The sequence below is a fragment of the Acomys russatus genome, chromosome X (assembly GCF_903995435.1).
Source record: "Acomys russatus chromosome X, mAcoRus1.1, whole genome shotgun sequence".
In the NCBI taxonomy this organism is placed as follows: domain Eukaryota; kingdom Metazoa; phylum Chordata; class Mammalia; order Rodentia; family Muridae; genus Acomys; species Acomys russatus.
In genome coordinates, this window is record NC_067169.1 from 120,857,457 (window position 1) to 120,875,019 (window position 17,563).

The following is a 17,563-nucleotide window of genomic DNA, read 5'->3' on the forward strand; positions in this document are numbered from 1 at the left end:
TCACAATCAGACTCCTAAAAGCTGAGCTAATCAGAGCTGTGCTATGGACTGGGGATGTGTAGCAGAAAAAAAGTAGCATCTGTCTGTGAATAGGGGAATAGGGGAAAGGAAGTCATTGTGACCATGCCCGTCATTAACACCTGCAACTGAATAGCTCTGTGGTAGCAATAAAGACATGCACTTGACTTGAAGGCTAAGAAGACAGGTACCAGATAAACCAATTAAAAAAACAAGTTGGCTCAGGCTTAATAGAAGACAGTATGAAGATTCCTCCTGAAATTAAAAACAGAACCAACCACACTGTGCTCCAACAAGCCTGCTACTACTGGTTGTGTATCCAAAGGAAATCAAAGCCAGGCTTGGTATGTCAGGCCTGTGATCCCAGCTACTATGGAGACTGAGGTAGGAGGATCATAAATTAAAAGACTTGGGTACAAAGCAAGATCAAGGCTGGCCTGGTGACTTGGTGAGACCTTGTCCAATTAAAAAAATAGGGGGGCAGGGAGATGGCCTAGTGAGTAGATAAAAGTGTTTCCCTCAAAAGCCTGGTGACCTGAGTTCAATCCTGTCTTAGGGTTATTCATCACGGTCAAAGCAAGCTGAGGAGGACAGGGTTTACTGGCTTACGCTTCCACAGCTCTGTCCATCACTGAAGGAAGTCAGGACAGGAACTCACACAGGGCAGGAACCTGGAGGCAGGAGCTGATGCAGAGACTATGGAGGGTGCTACTTACTGGTTTGCTCCCCATGGCTTGCTCAGCCTGCCTTCTTACAGAACTCAGGACCAGCAGCCCCAGGGTAGCCTCACCCGCAATGGCATCAGTGGATGGTTCCCTACCATGATGGACCCCTCATGTTCTCAGAAACAGTAGAACCTACCTTATAAAGTTCATTTGTAGTTTTCTGATGCCAAAATTTTACTGGATTGTGCTTAGTTTGCACATTTCTCATTTTATATTATATACTATACATAGTTTTAAAAGTCAAACAGTTTCACAGTTTGGGGAAAAAGCAACTTCTCATTCCCCCTCAGAAACTATGCTTTGACTTTTTCCAACTTGTTTGAGGTCTGATGAAAACTATAAGCCTGTGTATTTGAAGCTGTAATGATTTATCATTTCTATAAACAAACTAAACACATTACAGGAATTTCTGCTTGGTTATTAGTGCTGACTTTGTTGTCCTTTTCAAACTCATTACTAGGAAGAGTCAAATTCTAACTTCGGTAATTTTATTTCTTGTATTTTCTATTTCTGAGCTTTGGCTTTTCCATAGTTTATGGTGAAATTTTGCTAAAATGTATGTAATAAAAAACAACAAATTTGCCAATGTTTTATAAGAACATGGATACTAGTTAAAAACTAAAAATTTGATGCGTTTGGTTATCCAGATTTTTTTCAAATATCTGGATGTGATTGTGATGCAAATTAAATATCTGGATGGTTGGTTACAATAACTATCCAAAAATCAAGTGACCAAATGTGTGTGGATTCGTCTCTGGGTCTTTAGTTCGATATACTCACTTATATCGAGACACTAGTCCAAGGGGTACGTCCCCATGAAAAACTTTACCTACCAGAAAAGTGGGTCAGAGGGGAGGACATCCTATTGAGACTTTAGGTGTGAGAAGCCTGGGAGAATGAGGAAATAGAAGGATCCAGAGGGTCCTGGAAAACTACAGGCGGGTCTGGGCCCGGGGGTCCTCCTCAAACTATGGCACCAGCCAAGGAAAATATAGGCAGTAAACTTCGAACCCCTACCCAGACTAGCCGATGGACAGGACATTCTCCACCGTTAAATGGAGAAGGAGATCTGACTTTCACACAAACTCTGGTGCCCCATATTTGACCATGTCCCTTGGATGGGGACGCCTGGTGGCACTCAGAGGAAGGGTAATAGGTCACCGAGACGAGACTCGATACCCTATGAGCATATACAGGAGGGGGAGGTCCCCCTCAGTCACAGACATAGGGGAGGGGAATAGGGGGGTAGCGGGAGGGAGGGAGGAATGGGAGGATACAAGGGATGGCCTAACAACTGAGATGTAATATAAATAAATTAATAATAAAAAAGGGGAAAAAAGAAAAGAAAAAATATAAAACCATTTTGTAATCTATAAATATGGAGAATAATAATCTGTTAATTTGAAGGAGGAAAAGCAAAATAAAATGCATTTCTTAAAAAAAAAAAAAAAACAATAACTATCCAAATACCTGTAGTCAAGTAGACCCAGGTTAAAACTTGACATTTATAACAAGAAAAATCAGAAACTCTGTGGGGTTTCCTAATTTTTCTTTGAGTGGAATGAAAAAGATGGTGTGGCCCATCTATTCATAAATGTTTTACCTACCCAAGAATTGCCTTTGGAGATCAGTGCATTGCATTCAATGGTGTGCCACCCTGCATCTGTCTCCCAGGAGAAGCAGTGGTTCTCAAGTGTCAGATATCTGTGCAAATATCAGTGAGTGGACACAAGTGGTCATCAATGCTTTTTCTTAGTTATTGTGGAAGTTAATGTAAATGTGTCGTTGGAGTTGATCCCGAATTGTATTGCCAAGGCTGCAGGATAGTTTGTGAGTGTGTTTACCTTTCTGCTTTCTCTCTATATAGAAAATTACAGAAAGAACGGTTTCTGTATGGTCGCTAATTAACAGCAATAAAGACAAATTCAAAAACCCCTTCTATACAAAAGAAATCAATCGGGTTTTATATCCAGTTGCCAGTATGCGCCATTTGGAACTGTGGGTAAATTATTACATTCGATGGAATCCCAGAATCAAACAACAAGTAAGTGAAAAAACAACCTTGCTGGAACGCTATTTGCTATGCTGGAGGTTTGTTCACATTCTAAGGACAAACAAAATAAAGAAAAGCACTTGCTTTTAAACTAACCCTAATTTAAAATTGTTGTGAATTACTAACCCATGAATATTGAAATTAAACTTAACTTCTGCCCAAATGAATGCTATAATAATGTCAGCCATTTTAAACCCCTAGAAAGTTTCTAAATTCTCCTAGCAATGAGTTTCCTTCAATCGCTTGAAATGCCTACACATCATTAAAACTGTGTAGGGCTGGAGAGATGGCTCAGCTGTTCAAGGCTAGGCTCACAACCAAAAAACTCTGTACATAATTCCCTGGCATGGTTCTGTGCTCTTACAATTCTAGCACTTAGGAGCTGAAAGGCAGGAGAATCAAAACCAGCCTCTGCTACATAGTGAATTTGAGGCTAGCCTGGGCTACATGAGCTCCTGTCTCAAAAAAAAAGTTTTCTGCACTGACTAGACATACTTACCTGACCTTTCAAAGTAAGGAAGCATGTTCTATATGCTGGTTGAGATGTATGTATAAAGTGAGCTGGTGTCACCATGCTTCTTACTGAATATCTCCATAGCTAAAATAAAGATAGCCGTATACCAACAGTAAATTAGCTAGCCAGGTATCAGTCAAAATGGAAGCAGATTTCCGTGGGCTTTCCATTTTCACAACTTCACCCCAAATAAGAAGAAAAAGCAACCTATTTGTAAGAAGTGCCTCTACCCCTGGCTTTGTTCTGAGTCTTGCAGTGCTGTGCTGGCTCTTGGTATAATTTTGCTCATTTCTCTGTGGTGTTGGGCATTGACTGCCTGCATAGCTATTTTTGTGCGAGCCTCAGCTGGGTGGCAAGGCAGGGAGCTTCACGCTGGATTTCACTGGCTTCTCTACACATGCCCTGGCCGGACACCATCCTGTGCACTCACTGGCAAATTTCCCATTTCTACCTGACACCCACACTTTGAAATCTGCTGCTGCAGTGAAAGGCATTTGTAATGTGGTCCTGTTTGAAATGAGAGGTGCCAGAGCTTGAGAACATTTGCCCACTTTGTTTGAAATGTCCTGAATAGTAGTTCCAGCATTTAGAATATTGGGTAAAGAGTAAATGGAATCTTTTCTAACTGCCATTACAGAACACATATTTCTTTTTCAGTCAAAAGCATAAGATGGGCATGGTGGCTAACATCTGTCTTCTCCGCACACTGAAGGCAGAGTTCTGGGATCTTGATTATTCCAACTTAGTCTATGTAGTGAGTTTCAAGCCAGCCAGGACTAGACAATGAGACTCTCAAAAAATAATAAATAAGCAGAAAACATGCACACATGTACACACACATACACACACACAACAGCATTTGTCTTCTAAAATAAGCCCCTTCTATATGTTTCTTTTAGCCATTGGCTGGGAGGAACTATTGCCAGTGTCTGTGCAGATTCTGTACTCTACCTCTCCATTTTCCCTTGCAGAAGTTTGTGAAGTACAAGGAATTTTAAATTATTCATTTCTGACTGTAAAAAGTAACAATGATTATGCGACAAATCATTTGGTTTGGAGCCTTTTTGATTTGTTTTCTTTCATTTTGCACATAAGACAAACTTGAAGGAACATTACCATCAGAACATTCTATAAAGTGTAACCCGCCCCCCTCACATTCTCTAAGGTTTAGCCAAATGGAACTTGGACAAGTAGGAGTGCTCATTCTTTAGGAAAACCTTCTCCTTTCCTGAATTACTTGCTCTGTATCATGATCTGTTGGTTGGCATCTATTAAAAAAGATTATGCTCCCTATGTACATTTCTCTCCTACACAAATTGATGTCCCTGTGTACTTCACATTTTCTTCTCCAAAATGCTGGGTGTTCTTGTGTGTCCTGCAATGGGAGAACATAGGTATTAGGAAGAGATGCTCTCTGCCCACAAGATGCCCCAGGCGTACGCTGATGATTGCCATGCACGGGGTGAAGCTGATAATGGAGGTGTAGATTAAGCATGTGAGATGTCTTTAAAGATCTGCTTATGTAGAAAATTATTTCATAAAGAGATTAAAATGCAAACACATAGGACTTTCTAAATTATATAATGTGAAACAAAGAATGTACTTAACCACTTAAAAGTTAAATGATTATTCATTTGTGTGACCTAGAAAGCATTCAGTCGCTGGCCACCTACAGTATTCACAGCACAGTGATATGCTACCCATGTTGAAAGATAAAAGAACATACAGCCCCCTCCATCATGAGCTCTTAATTTTGATGGAGGCAAAGTTAGCCTGTTCTTAAAAGAAGACTTTGCCAGTCCTTGCTGTGACATCAAACTTCCTAACTGAAGGATAACAACAGGGCCAGTGATAGACAAACTGGCTGACGGTATTTAAGTCATTTCTAGTAGAAGGGTTAAAAGGCATATGGATGTAAAAAGGCTTCTATGATGAGCTATCCTGGGGTTTTTATTCCATGCTGAGCTGACACATTTTGCTTCACAGCTTGTTTGCTTGTCTTTACATTCTATCAGAAATAGACTCCTCTGTTAGAGTCTTTAAGTGGCTTTTGTGTATCTATAGGCTAATGGCTTCTATGTATTTTATACTCATTACTTCACTATTCCTTTTCATATGTAAGTTTCTAATATCTTTTATTGCTAATAGTTTAGGAAATTCATTCTAATTATATATTTATGCCACTGCAAAATGACTATTATATCTGATTTATTTTTCTTGTCTGAGTATATGTGCTGATTTTAGTATTCAAACTGATTAGAAAGTTTAATATTCATAGGGAAGATGATTTTTTAAATAATCTAAACCATTTGGGAGAATATCAAGGAAGAACTTGCCCTCCTATATATTAAAAATTATATGATCCAGACAAGGACAAAATTGGTACTTGTCTGAATCCTGTCATGGAGGTACTTATGAGGCCCTCCTCCCCTGAGGATCTTAAGGCAGTCTATAGTAGCTAGGGGACAGTGGCTCAAGAGTACCTCCACCCACTCATCCACTCACCCCCAAGAACTTATAGGCACTTCCCAGTTAGGAAAAGGGACTTGTAAGCACCCTCTGAAAATTCATTGTAGTAAACAGTAGGGATAACTCATGAGGCGGCCTCCCCAACCCCAATCCCACTCCATGGAGCTATCTTCAGTTAATGATTGTTGGGAGAAGGAGCGATATCCTTTCCCTTTTCTCAGCCACTGATAAGGTACCCATGTTCCTGTAAGCAACCCTAATAAATTCACCAAGTTACCAGGAAAAAGAGACATAAAAGTGGGAAGTGAAGGCTAATTAGGAAGAGAAAATAGGTCAATAGGAGTGGAGGAGCAGACAGGATCAAAATACATTATAATGTGTATAAAATATTAGGAAACGATTTTATATCATTAGTGCACAATAACATATAAAACAAAACTTGATATGACCTAAGAACACACTAGCATGGCTGTGAAGATTTGGTACAATAAGAAGGTGGTATTATTTTATTTTGTTTTATTATTTTATTACTTTTTATTTTTTTGGTGGAATCCCAAATTAAATATCACATACCTATCCAGAACACCTAAGATTCCCCTCCAGCTCCTCTTCCTGCTGTCATCTTCATTTCAGCTCGGAGCATCACCCTATCAAGAAATCTAGAGTCGTCCTTGATTCCTTCCTCTCTCTCACCCCACAGACAATGTGCCAAAAGAACCCATTTGGCTGTCAAAATATATAGGGCATAGGGAAGGAGGGCTAGTGAAGTGGTTCAGTCCTTAAGAACAGTGCTGATCTCTTCCAGAGGACTTGGGTTCAATTCCCAGCACCCATATGACAGTTTAAGAATGTCTGTAACTCCAGTCCTAGGGCATGCAAAACCCTTTTATGACCTCCTCTGTGTGCAGAAGACCTGCAAATAGTACATATACGTACATGAAAAAAACTCTTACTCGTAAAACTAATAACACACACATACACACACAGACTTCCCAGTGTGCTTCTGCCACCACTTTAGGGTGAGCAAAGTGATAGCAGTACACTTCTTTTTTTAATTAATTTATGTATTCACTTTACATCCTAGCAGTAGCCCCATCCCTCCTCACCTCCTCCCATCCTCCCTCCTTCTCCCCTATTCTCCTCCCCTATTTCTCAGGAGAAGTGAGGCCCCTTCCCATCTCCTCTGGCTCATCAAGTCCTTTCAGGACTGGATGTGTCCTCTTCCCTTGTGCCTGGTAAGGCAATCTTGCTAGGGGGAAGTGATTGAAAAGCTGGCACGAGAGCCCATGTCAGAGTGAGCCCCCGCTCTCCTTACTAGAGGACCCACAGGAAGCCTGAGTTGCCCATTGACTACACCTGTGAAGAAGCCTAGGTCCAGCCCATGCGTGGTCCTTGGCTGGTGCTTCAGTCTCCACAGGTCCCTCTGGGCCCTGGTTAGTTGGCTCTGTTGGTCTTCTTGTGGAGCTCCTGTCACCTCCAGGTCCTGTTCTCTTTCCCTCCACTTTTCCTCAAGGTTCCCTACTCATTGCCCAATGTTTGGCTGTGAGGCTCAGCATCTGTTTTGAGGCATTGCTGGGTGGAGCCTCTCAGAGAACAACTCTGCTTGACTCCTGTCTGCAAGCATAGCAGAATATCTTTAATAATATCAGAGGTTGTTTCTCTCCCATGGGATGGGTCTTGATTTGGGCCAGCATTGGTTGAACCCCTCCCCTCAATCTCAGCTCTGTCATCCATGCACGTTTTGTAGGTGGGGTGAATTTTGGATCAAAGTTTTTGTAGGTGGGTTGGGTGTTCCCCTCCCCCTACTAGGAGACTTGTCTAGTTAGAGGGTGCCGTCTTCAGTCGTTATGACCCTTGCTACTAGGGGTCAATGCTAGAGTCCCTCTTATATTTCCCCAGGATGCTACTATGACTTAGGCCTCCAGCTTGTTACAGAGATGCCCCAGCCCACAGGTTCTCTTTTCTCTACAGGCCTTTTGTCTTCTTCCCAGGTCTGATATCCTCCCTCATATCTCTCTGTGTGTTCTCTCCTGCTTTGTTCCCTCTCTTCAACCACTACCTCTATCTATTGTTTCCCCTTCCTAGTGAGGTTTAAGCATCATCCGTTGGATCCTCCTTGTTACTTATCTTCTTTGGGTCTGTGCATACGTGAGTACATAGCATGAGTGTCTTTCTGGTTCTGGGTTACCTCACTCAGAATGATCTTTTCTAGATCCACCCATTTGCCTGCAAATTTCATCATTTCTTTGGGGTTTTATTTTGTATTTTCTTTTGGTTTTGCTTTGATTTGTTTCAGACAGGGTTTATCTGTGTAGCCTTAAGTGTTCTGGACTCACTTTATAGACCAGGCTGGCCCCCAATTCACAGAGGATTCACCTGTCTCTGCCTTCCCACATGCTGGGGCTACAGGCATGCACCACTAGGCCCAGCATGATTTCCTTGTTTTTAATAGCTAAATGGTATCCCATTGTGTAAATGTACCACAGTTTCTTTATCCATTTTCCAGTTGAGGGACATCTAGGTTGTTTCCAGATTCTGCCTATTACAAAAAAATTTTCTATGAACATAGTTGGCCAAATGTTCTTGTTGTATGGTGAAACATCTTTTGGGTTTATACCCAGCAGTGCTATAGCTAGGTCTTAAGGCTATTCCTAATTTTCTTAGAAAGCACCAGATTGATTTCCAAAGTAGTTGTACAGCTTGCAATCCCACCATTGGAAGAGTGTTCCCCTTTCTCCACAACCTTTCCGGCATGTGCTGTCTCTTGAGTTTTTAATCTTAGCCATTCTGATAGATGCAATCTTGGGGTTGTTTTGATTTGCATTTCCCTGATGACTAGGGATGTTGAGCATTTCTTTAAGCGATTCTCAGCCATTCAATATTCCCTTGTTGAGAAGTCTATGTTTTGCTCTGTACCCCATTTTTTAATTGGGTTATTTTCTTTTGAGTTCTTTGTATGGATTGAGTATTAGCCCTTTGTTGGGTGTAGGGTTGATGAAGATCTTTTCCCATTTCTGTAGGCTGTCATTTTATTCTGTTGACAGTGTCCTTTGCTTACAGAAACTTTTCAGCTTCAAGAGGTCCCACTTATTAATTGTTGATCTTCGAGCCTGAGCTGTTGGTGTTCTTTTCAGGAAGTTGTCTCCTGTACCAATGAGTTCAAGGCTTTTCTCCACTTTTCTCTTCTAATAGTTTTAGTGTATCTGGTCTTATGTTAAGGTCTTTGATCAATTTTGACATGAGTTTTGTGCAGGGTGGTAAATATGGGTCTAGTTGCATTTTTATTTTATTTTATTATAATTTATTTACATTACATCTCAATTGTAATCCTCTTGATCCTATCTTCCCATTCCAACCCTCCCTCCCTCTTCTGCCCTACTCTCTTCCCCTCGACCTCTAGAGAGGTGGTGTCCTTTTCTACCACCATCTGAGCACAGCCTATCAGATCTCATCTGAATCACCTGCATCCCCTTCCTCCGTGTTCCCCCAGGGCCTCTCCACCAAGGGACAGTGATGAAATCACAGACACCAAAGTTCATGTCAGAGGCAGTCCCTACCCTCCTCTGTCCCTTCCGTCCTCTGTCCCTTCCCCACATGGAGTATAATGCACGGTCCATTGGCTATTTGTATTTTTCTACATGTAGACATCCAGTTAGACCAGCACCATTTGTTGAAGACGCTGTCCTTTTTTCCATTGTATGGTTTTAGCTCCTTTGTCAAAAATCAAGTGTCCATAGGGGTGTGTGTGTGTGTGTGTGTGTGTGTGTGTGTATGTGTGTGTGTTTGTGTGTGTGTGTGTGTGTGTTTATTTCTGAGTCTTCAATTTGATTCCACTGATCAACCAGTCTATTCTATGCCTGTACCATGCAGTATTTATTTCTGTTGTTCTGAAGTACAGCTTGAATTCTGGGATGGAGATATCTCCAGAAGTTTTTTGGGTTTTTTGTTTGTTTGTTTGTTTGGTTGGTTGGTTGGTTGGTTGGTTTTTTGAGACATAGTTTCTCTGTGTAGCCTTGATTGTTCTGGACTCTCTTTGTAGACCAGGCTGGCCTCGAACTCACAACAATCTGCCTGCCTCTGCCTCCCAAGTGCTCGGATTAAAGGCGTGCACCACCACACCTCGCTTTGTGTGTGTGTGTGTGTGTGTGTGTGTGTGTGTGTGTGTGTGTGTGTGTGTGTGTGTGTGTGTGTAGGATCGTTTTAACTAGTCTGGGTTTTTGTTTTTCCATAGGAAGTTGAGAATTGAGCTTTCAAAGTCTGTGAAGAATTGTGTTAGTATTTTAATGGATATTGCATTGAATCTGTAGAGTGCTTTTGATAAGATGGCATTTTTACTATGCTAATCCTACTGACCCATGAGCATGGGACATTTTTCCATCTTCTGATATCTTCTTCAGTTTCCTTCTTTAGAGACTTGACATTCTTGTCATACAGGTCTTTGACATGCTTGTTCGGAGTTACACCAAGAAACTTTACATTATTTGTGGCTACTGTGAAGAGTGTAGTTTCCCTAATTTTTTTCTCAGCCCAATTGTCATTTGTATACAGGAGGGTTACTGATTTTTTTTTAAATTAATCTCTTATCCAACCACTTTGTTGAAGGTGTTTATCAGCTGTAGGAATTCTCTAGTGGAATTTTGGGAGCACTCATATGTACTCTCATATCATCTGTGAATAGCAGTACTTTGATTTCTTTCTTTCCAATTTGTATCTCCTTGATCTCCTTTAGTTGTCTTATTGCTCTAGCTAGGACTTCAAGTACTACATTGAAGAGATATGGAGAGAGTGGGCAGCCTTGTCTTATCTCCGATGTAAATGGAATTTATTTGAGTTTTTCTTCATTTAATTTGATGTTAGAGTTTTCCTTTTAGCATCTTCTGTAGGGCTGAATTTGTGCATAGATGTTGTTTAAACTTGATTTTGTCATGGAATATCTTGTTTTTTCCATGTATGGTAATTGAAATTTTTGCTGGGTATAGTAGTCTTGGTTGACATCTGTGATCTCTTAGTGTCTGCATGACATCTATTCAGGCCCTTTTAGCTTTCATAGGCTCTGCTGAGAAATCAGGTACAATTCTGATAGGTTTGCCTTTTTATGCAAGTTTGCCTTTTTCTCTTGTAGCTTTTAATATTCTTTCTTTGTTCTATGCATTTAGTGTTTTGATGATTATGTGGCAAGAGGAATTTCTTTTCTAGTTAATCTATTTAGAGTTCTGTAAGCTTCTTGTATGTTTATAGGCAACTCTTTCTTTAGGTTGAGGAAGCTTTCTTCTATGATTTGGAATATTTTATGGTCCCTGGAGCTTGAAGTCTTGTCTTCTTCTATTCCTGTTAGTCTTAGGTTTGGTCTTTTCATAGTGTCAAAGATTTCTTGTATGTTTTGTGGCAGAAACTTTTTAGTTTTAACATTTTCTTTGATTTGTTATTTCAACCATATCTTCCACACTGGAGTTTCTCTCTTCCATCTCTTGTATTCTGTTGGTATTGCTTGTGTCTGCAATTCCTGATCTCTTCCCTAGGTTTTCCAACTCCAGAATTGTCTCAGATTGTGTTTTCTTTGTTGCCTCTAATTCCATTTTTAGGTCTTGAATATTTTTATTCATTTCTTTCCTTCCATTTAATTGTCTTTTCCTGAGATTCTTTATAGGCTTTATTCAATTTCTCCTTCTATTTTAATGTATTTTTCTATATTTCTTTGGAAGATTTATTTTCCTTCTTCAAGGCTTCTATCATTTTCATCACCTCAGATTTAAAACCTTCTAGTGCTTTGGGTGTAATAGTATGTCCAGAGCTTACTGTGGTTGGACTGCTTGTTTTAGATGGTGTCATATAGCTGAGTTTTGTTGCTTGTGTTCTTATATTGGCTTCTAGCCATTTGGTTGTCTCTGGTGTTAGCAGGCCTGGTAGTCCCTCTGATGGGGCCACTGTCTATGTCTCAGGTATTCCAGACAGGTCTGGAACAGGCAAAGAAAGCTCCAAGCCAAAAGCTGCTTGCTAGAGCTCCCCACAGGACTTCTGGGGATGGTAGACAATGGGGGTTATGGCCTATACCCGACTCACTTCTTCTGGGATTGCTGTCTGTGTCCCAGTTCGGCCAGGCTGGGGAGGAGCAGTCTAAGAGAACTCCCAGCTGAAAGCTGCTCAGGTGCCCACAGGCCTCCTCAAGATGACAGACAATGTGGGCCTGCACCCGCCTTACTTCTGCTGAGTTTGCTGTCCATGTCTCAGATCATAGTACATTTGTAAATGTACTCCTGGGGCTACCCTTACTTCCTCTGTCCTCAAAATGGCAGCCAAAGCAGTCCTTTATAAAGTAGATATCTGACTACAACACTTCTCCATACTGGCTAGGGAGATGCTCACCTCACCCAGACTCAAGGAGCAAGTCTTTACAGTGGTTTCTGTCACATTTCTCTTTTCCCTGACTCAAATAATTCTTTGAGAACACATTAGCCACATTACCCTCTGCTCTTCATTTATCCCTCTCAAGTCTTTCTTGTAAACTCACTTTCTTCTTTAGTGTCCCTCATTCCATAAACCCAAAGTAGACTCCCAGTGACACCCCACCTATCCACCACTCTCCTATCTTGTTCTGCTTTCTAGTATCATCATCTAGCAGGCTAAGGGCCAGGAATTGTTGTTCATTGTTGGTCTGTCACCTGCTGCTAGAAGATACGCAGGATGAACTCAAGGCTTGGGAATTATTTTGTTGGTCTGTCGCCCCCTGCTGGAAGATACACACCATGAACTCAGGCTTTCATGATAACTGAACACCTAGAAGAGTACCTGGCCCCTATTTGACCACAGAGAACACTAGGCAGAGGCTATTAGTGAGGAGCAGTGAGTAAATGTTCCTTGCTGCACCAGGCATTCTTGCCCTAACGCCCCATATACTTTTTTGAAAACAGAACTGGGATGAACAGGGGAAAGAGAGCACTTTGGTAAATCTGTGGACCTTGAACAATCTATGTGCTCTTGAAAGTAGCAGTCCCCATAGGAATGTGGACATGGACGCATTTGCAGTTATATTCAGCTCATTCATTCTTTGGATGGCGCCCACTCTCTCCCCAAAGGAAATATATCCCCAGACACTGTGACTGTGACTGGATTAATTTTCTTGTTGCTGTGACAAAGATCCCTGACATAAACAACATAAAGAAGAAGGTATTTACTTTTGCCCACAGGTTGAGACTATAATCCATCATAGCAGGCCAGGCAAGGTGGCAGGAGCTTAAGGCAGCCAAATGATCACATTCAGCCCATAGTCAGGAAGGAGAGGAATGAATGCTGAGGCCAAGCTCTCTTTCTCCTTTTTATTCAGTCTGGTTCCCCCACCCTATGGCAGCTTGTTCAGAGTGAGTCCTCCCTCCCCAGTTAAACCTCTAGAATCTCCCAAAGACATACCATGTGTCTTCTAGGTGATTACAAATCCAGGCAAGGTGACATGAAGATGAACTATTGCAGTTTGGAAAGTGTAGATTGGCCCTAAATTCACTGATAAACATTCTCAGAAGATTTGCAACACAGGTCACAAAGATGGGGGAAAGGGCATGCAAAGATAGATATAGAGACCAGTATGCTATTTTCATGGTCCAAGAAGTTAGCTGGAGTCATCAGAAACAGGATTAGAGCAAGGAAGGGTTCTCTTCTAGTTGCTCCAGAGAATGTGTGGCCCTGGTGACACTTAATGCTCTCACCTTTCTTTTTTAAGCCACCAAATGCTATGTTCACTTGTTATGGTGACCACAAAAAGTAAGAAACCGTCTTAGTCCTCAAGGTTCAGGCTTGCTATTCTATAACCCTTGTCATAGCATGTGTCTGGTGGGAGCATAGACCATTCTCCTCAGCCTTCACAGACATGCTCCCTGTCACAGCTTTGTTGGCACTCACAGCTTGGACAGATAGTTTAACAAGGACTAATGCAGGACAGCCCTGGGGGCCACTATATGTGTTAAAGGAGAGCACTTTTATAAGCTTTAGCTTTTACTTCTTACTGTTTCATAAGTTGCTCTAGCTTTCTGGAAAGCCATCTCTCCTGGCTTTGGAACATGAATCTCCCATACTGCTCTTCTCTTGTACATCTTGACCTAGGTGATGATTACCTAAGTATATACTTACATAGAGACTCATTGAGGTGAGCATTTTAAGATGCGCACACACTTCATCGCAGAATAAATGTTTATAGAAATGAACATGCTGGGAAGGATACCCTTCAATCCCCTGTTGACTGCTAAAAGAAATTGCAGTGACACAGACTCATGGCACCCTCAAACCACTATTGCAAGAGCCGTGCTGTGGTTTTGCCTATTTGTACAGAGAGTTTGATAGAGACACACAGAAACTGCTACATGGCTGGGAAGGGGGAGAGTGGGAATTGACCCCCAGCCCCGGGACTGTAAGCGCAGCTGCACTCAGTGTGTTCATTTGGGCAGTAAGGTCACGTGGTCTTGCAAAACAGTGCAAGCACAGTCTACTGTGATATACCACAGTATAGCCCTCAAGTTGGTACAAAGTCTTAAGCTCCCAATATCTGGTAACAATGTGGAGAAGCAGGAAATGTCAGGCATCGCTGGCATGACCTCTACTCTTCAGAGACGCTCCATCAGATATGTGCATGGTATGTGTGAAGGAGGTCACTCATAGGCCATCGCAGTGACAAAATTTAGAAAGAACAACAGCGAGTCAAATACCAATCACTAAATTTAAAAATGCTATCAGTTACATCAATTTTAACAAAATATAAAGTAATGCACACTGTGTTGTTTTTCTGGTACTCACCTCTAGGAAGTGTCACAAGTGTGCAGTGAAAGGTAACCCTCATAGCAACTTGTGAAGAATTGTCTGTCCTTCAGAATGAAGGAGTCCAGTGTTCTTGGTACGGGCAGCATGGAAATCCAAAGCTGTTTCTAGGCTGAAAAATGCTTAGAGATGACGATGTGCATGTGAGAAGTATGTACACTCCTTGTTTCCCAGTGGAGAATGGCTGGCTTTGTGGTTTGCTACTGTGCCTGTTTTCCCTGTATCCATGGTGCAGTGTATAAGGAAAGTATACATGTGTCAGTGCTTAAGAAGAGGCTGACTCTGAAGGCAGTGAGCAGGTGGCATAAAATATAATTTGTCTCTATGATTCTTTGTAGCAGCCCAACCCAGTGGAGCAGCGTTACATGGAGCTCTTGGCCTTGCGTGATGATTATATAAAGAGGCTTGAGGAATTACAGCTCGCCAACTCCGCCAAGCTTTCTGACCCTCCCAATTCACCTTCCAGTCCTTCGCAGATGATGCCTCATGTGCAAACTCACTTCTGAGGGAATGTCTAAATAAGTGAAATAGTTGACTCTCACTTTGGGCACGTGTACAAAGTAAATGTAAAGTATCTCCCCCCACCTAGAAGCTGAACTAACATCTTAGACTCCTGAATATGTGCCTTCTATAATATCATATTACAAGAAATCTACAGTGTCTGTGTAGCAATCAGAAGAAAGGAGTCCAGAGGGGGTTCTGGAAAATCCTCACACTTTTCTACAAAGCACTTTTGTGAAGATAAAAGTTAAATTTAATTTACCTCTATATAAATGCTACATATACAGTATGTATTTTGTGGGCTTAATTGAAACATTATTTTAGATCCAGGGGGGAAATGGTTTGTAAAATGGATTTTCCTCCAGCTGCTTACAACAGTTGCTTTGGATTATCTAAAATGAATCCAAATGTGAAAGATGGGTATTACTGCCAAAGCCAAATTGCACTCCGTTTCCTCGGCAGATTCCAAGAGCAAGGTGTTTAAGTAATTGCCAATTTTTATACCACCAGAAGTGGTAATGTAAGAAAAATGGTGAGCATTTCATCATTTTTGAAATTTTGAAGATAAAAGGTTTTCCCATCGTTTTTTCAGGAGAAGCATATTTTTCTATTTAAAAAGTGATGTCATTTGATTTTTCTCCTCAACATTGTCAGCCTTGCTTTCTAAATTATCCCATGAGCTTGTCTAACCCTGAGTCATCCCCATTTATAGCACTGTGTGAGGATGTTGGCTGCCTCCTGCTGCTTAGGTGAATATTTCCGCAAACACTCCTCCAGTCAGTGCAGCTTATCTGCCAAAGTGTAGGTTCAATGTCTTAGGTGGATGACCTATGGCTAGAGCATCTTTCTTTAAAATAATGCCCCAGATGTATATCTTTTTTGTGTATTCTTGAAAGTATTCTGTTTAAATGGTATTGAATTCCCCTCTCCTACATACGTGCGTTAAAAGCTGGTTCTGCACATTATTACTTGAAGTACTGGGCAATTTTGCTTTTTCGCTTTTTTTTTTTTTTTTTTCATTTTGTTTTGCAGTATGAAGTGAGATTTTAAATGCACAGTTCTATTTGATATCTTAACTAAATCATTTAGTAAATATATTTGTAAAAGTTAAAGCTAAAGTTAAAGCAATTAATGTTTTACAGTGATTTGTAAAGGATTATTTATAGCTAATATGGTTTTGTTTTCAGTGAATTAAGAGAGATTAAATTTATCTTTGTAAATTATTTTATGTCATAGTTTAATGACCTACCAAATAAGATATCTCAAACATAGTATAATGTATGGATTTTTAAGTATAAAAATTATTAGATATTCTTTTGCCTTTTGTAAACGCTGTAAATATTTCATAAATTAAAAAAAGTATCACTCCATAAAAAGAAAAAAAGCTAATACTAATATTCAAAGGACTTTATGAAATTTCATGAAAATATTTTCATGGCAATAAATATTAGAGATCTGCTGTAATAAATATATTAACTAAAACCTAACCGTATTTCCACGGATATTACTGTGTCTGTTTAAGATGTACATAGTGCCTGTCTTATTATTTGCTTACTTGCTTTTTCTGGATCTACTTTTCATGTTTTTTTTTTAATCATAGTAGCAACATATGTTTTCTTGTTGTTGTTGTTGTTATTGTTGTTTGATGTGAAGTATCATATAGCTCAAGTTGGCCTTCAGCTTACTCTGTCACCAAGCTGGCTTTGAACTCTGTCACATCCTTGTATTACAAGCCCTGTTTTGTTCCAGGAACTGACCCTAGGGCCTGATAATTCCTTTGCCACTGAGCCACAGCCCTACCTTTTTAATATTTTGTCTTGAAATACGGGTTTACTATGTTGCTGACGTAAATTTGGGACTTGTAACCCTTAAGCCTCTGTCTTGTAATTAGCTGAAATATAGACTTCCCACCCCCCCAGGCCTTGTTGTGTCCCAAGCTTTTAAAAGTGTACCAATCTCTGTTCAAACTATTGCACTAACTAAGGACAATACAAGTAGTAAACATCGAACCCCTACTCTGATCTAGCTAATGTACAGGACATTCTCCACAGTTATGTGGACAGTGGGGACTGACTCTGACATGAACTCTGGTGCCCCATATTTGACCACCTCCCCTTGATGGGGAGGCCTGGTGGTACTCAGAGGAAGGATAGCAGGCTACCAAGATGAGACTTGATAGCCTATGACCATAAAGTGGGGGAGGAGGTACTCCTCGGTCATAGACCTAGGGGAGAGGAATAGGGTGAAAGCAGGAGGGAGGGAGGGAGGAACAGGAGGATAAACGTGATGGGATAACAATTGAGTTGTAACCTGAATAAATTAATTAAATTAAAAAAGTGTATCAATCAGAAGCACTGACCAGTGGGAGTTCTGGTATAATACTTTGGAAAACGGATGCCATTATCTGGTAAGTCAAGTGGTACCCTTTGACATAGTGTTTGTACTTTTGAGGAATGAGCAATCTGTATACTCTGTTCAGAGAAG

At 40.8% G+C, this 17,563-nt stretch overlaps 1 protein-coding gene across 2 annotated transcripts in view; it reads left to right on the top strand.

Annotated features, from left to right (window-relative positions):
• The window catches only part of Mtm1 (myotubularin 1), a 117,389-nt gene extending 100,605 nt beyond the window's left edge, over window positions 1-16,784 (top strand). For both annotated transcript variants that reach the window (XM_051142567.1, XM_051142568.1), the window contains 2 exons: window positions 2,611-2,787; window positions 14,917-16,784. In XM_051142567.1, coding sequence (XP_050998524.1) covers window positions 2,611-2,787; window positions 14,917-15,084 — 345 coding nt within the window. In that variant the 3' untranslated portion in view covers window positions 15,085-16,784. The remainder of the gene's footprint in view (window positions 1-2,610; window positions 2,788-14,916) is intronic.
• The last annotated feature ends 779 nt before the right edge of the window (window positions 16,785-17,563 follow it).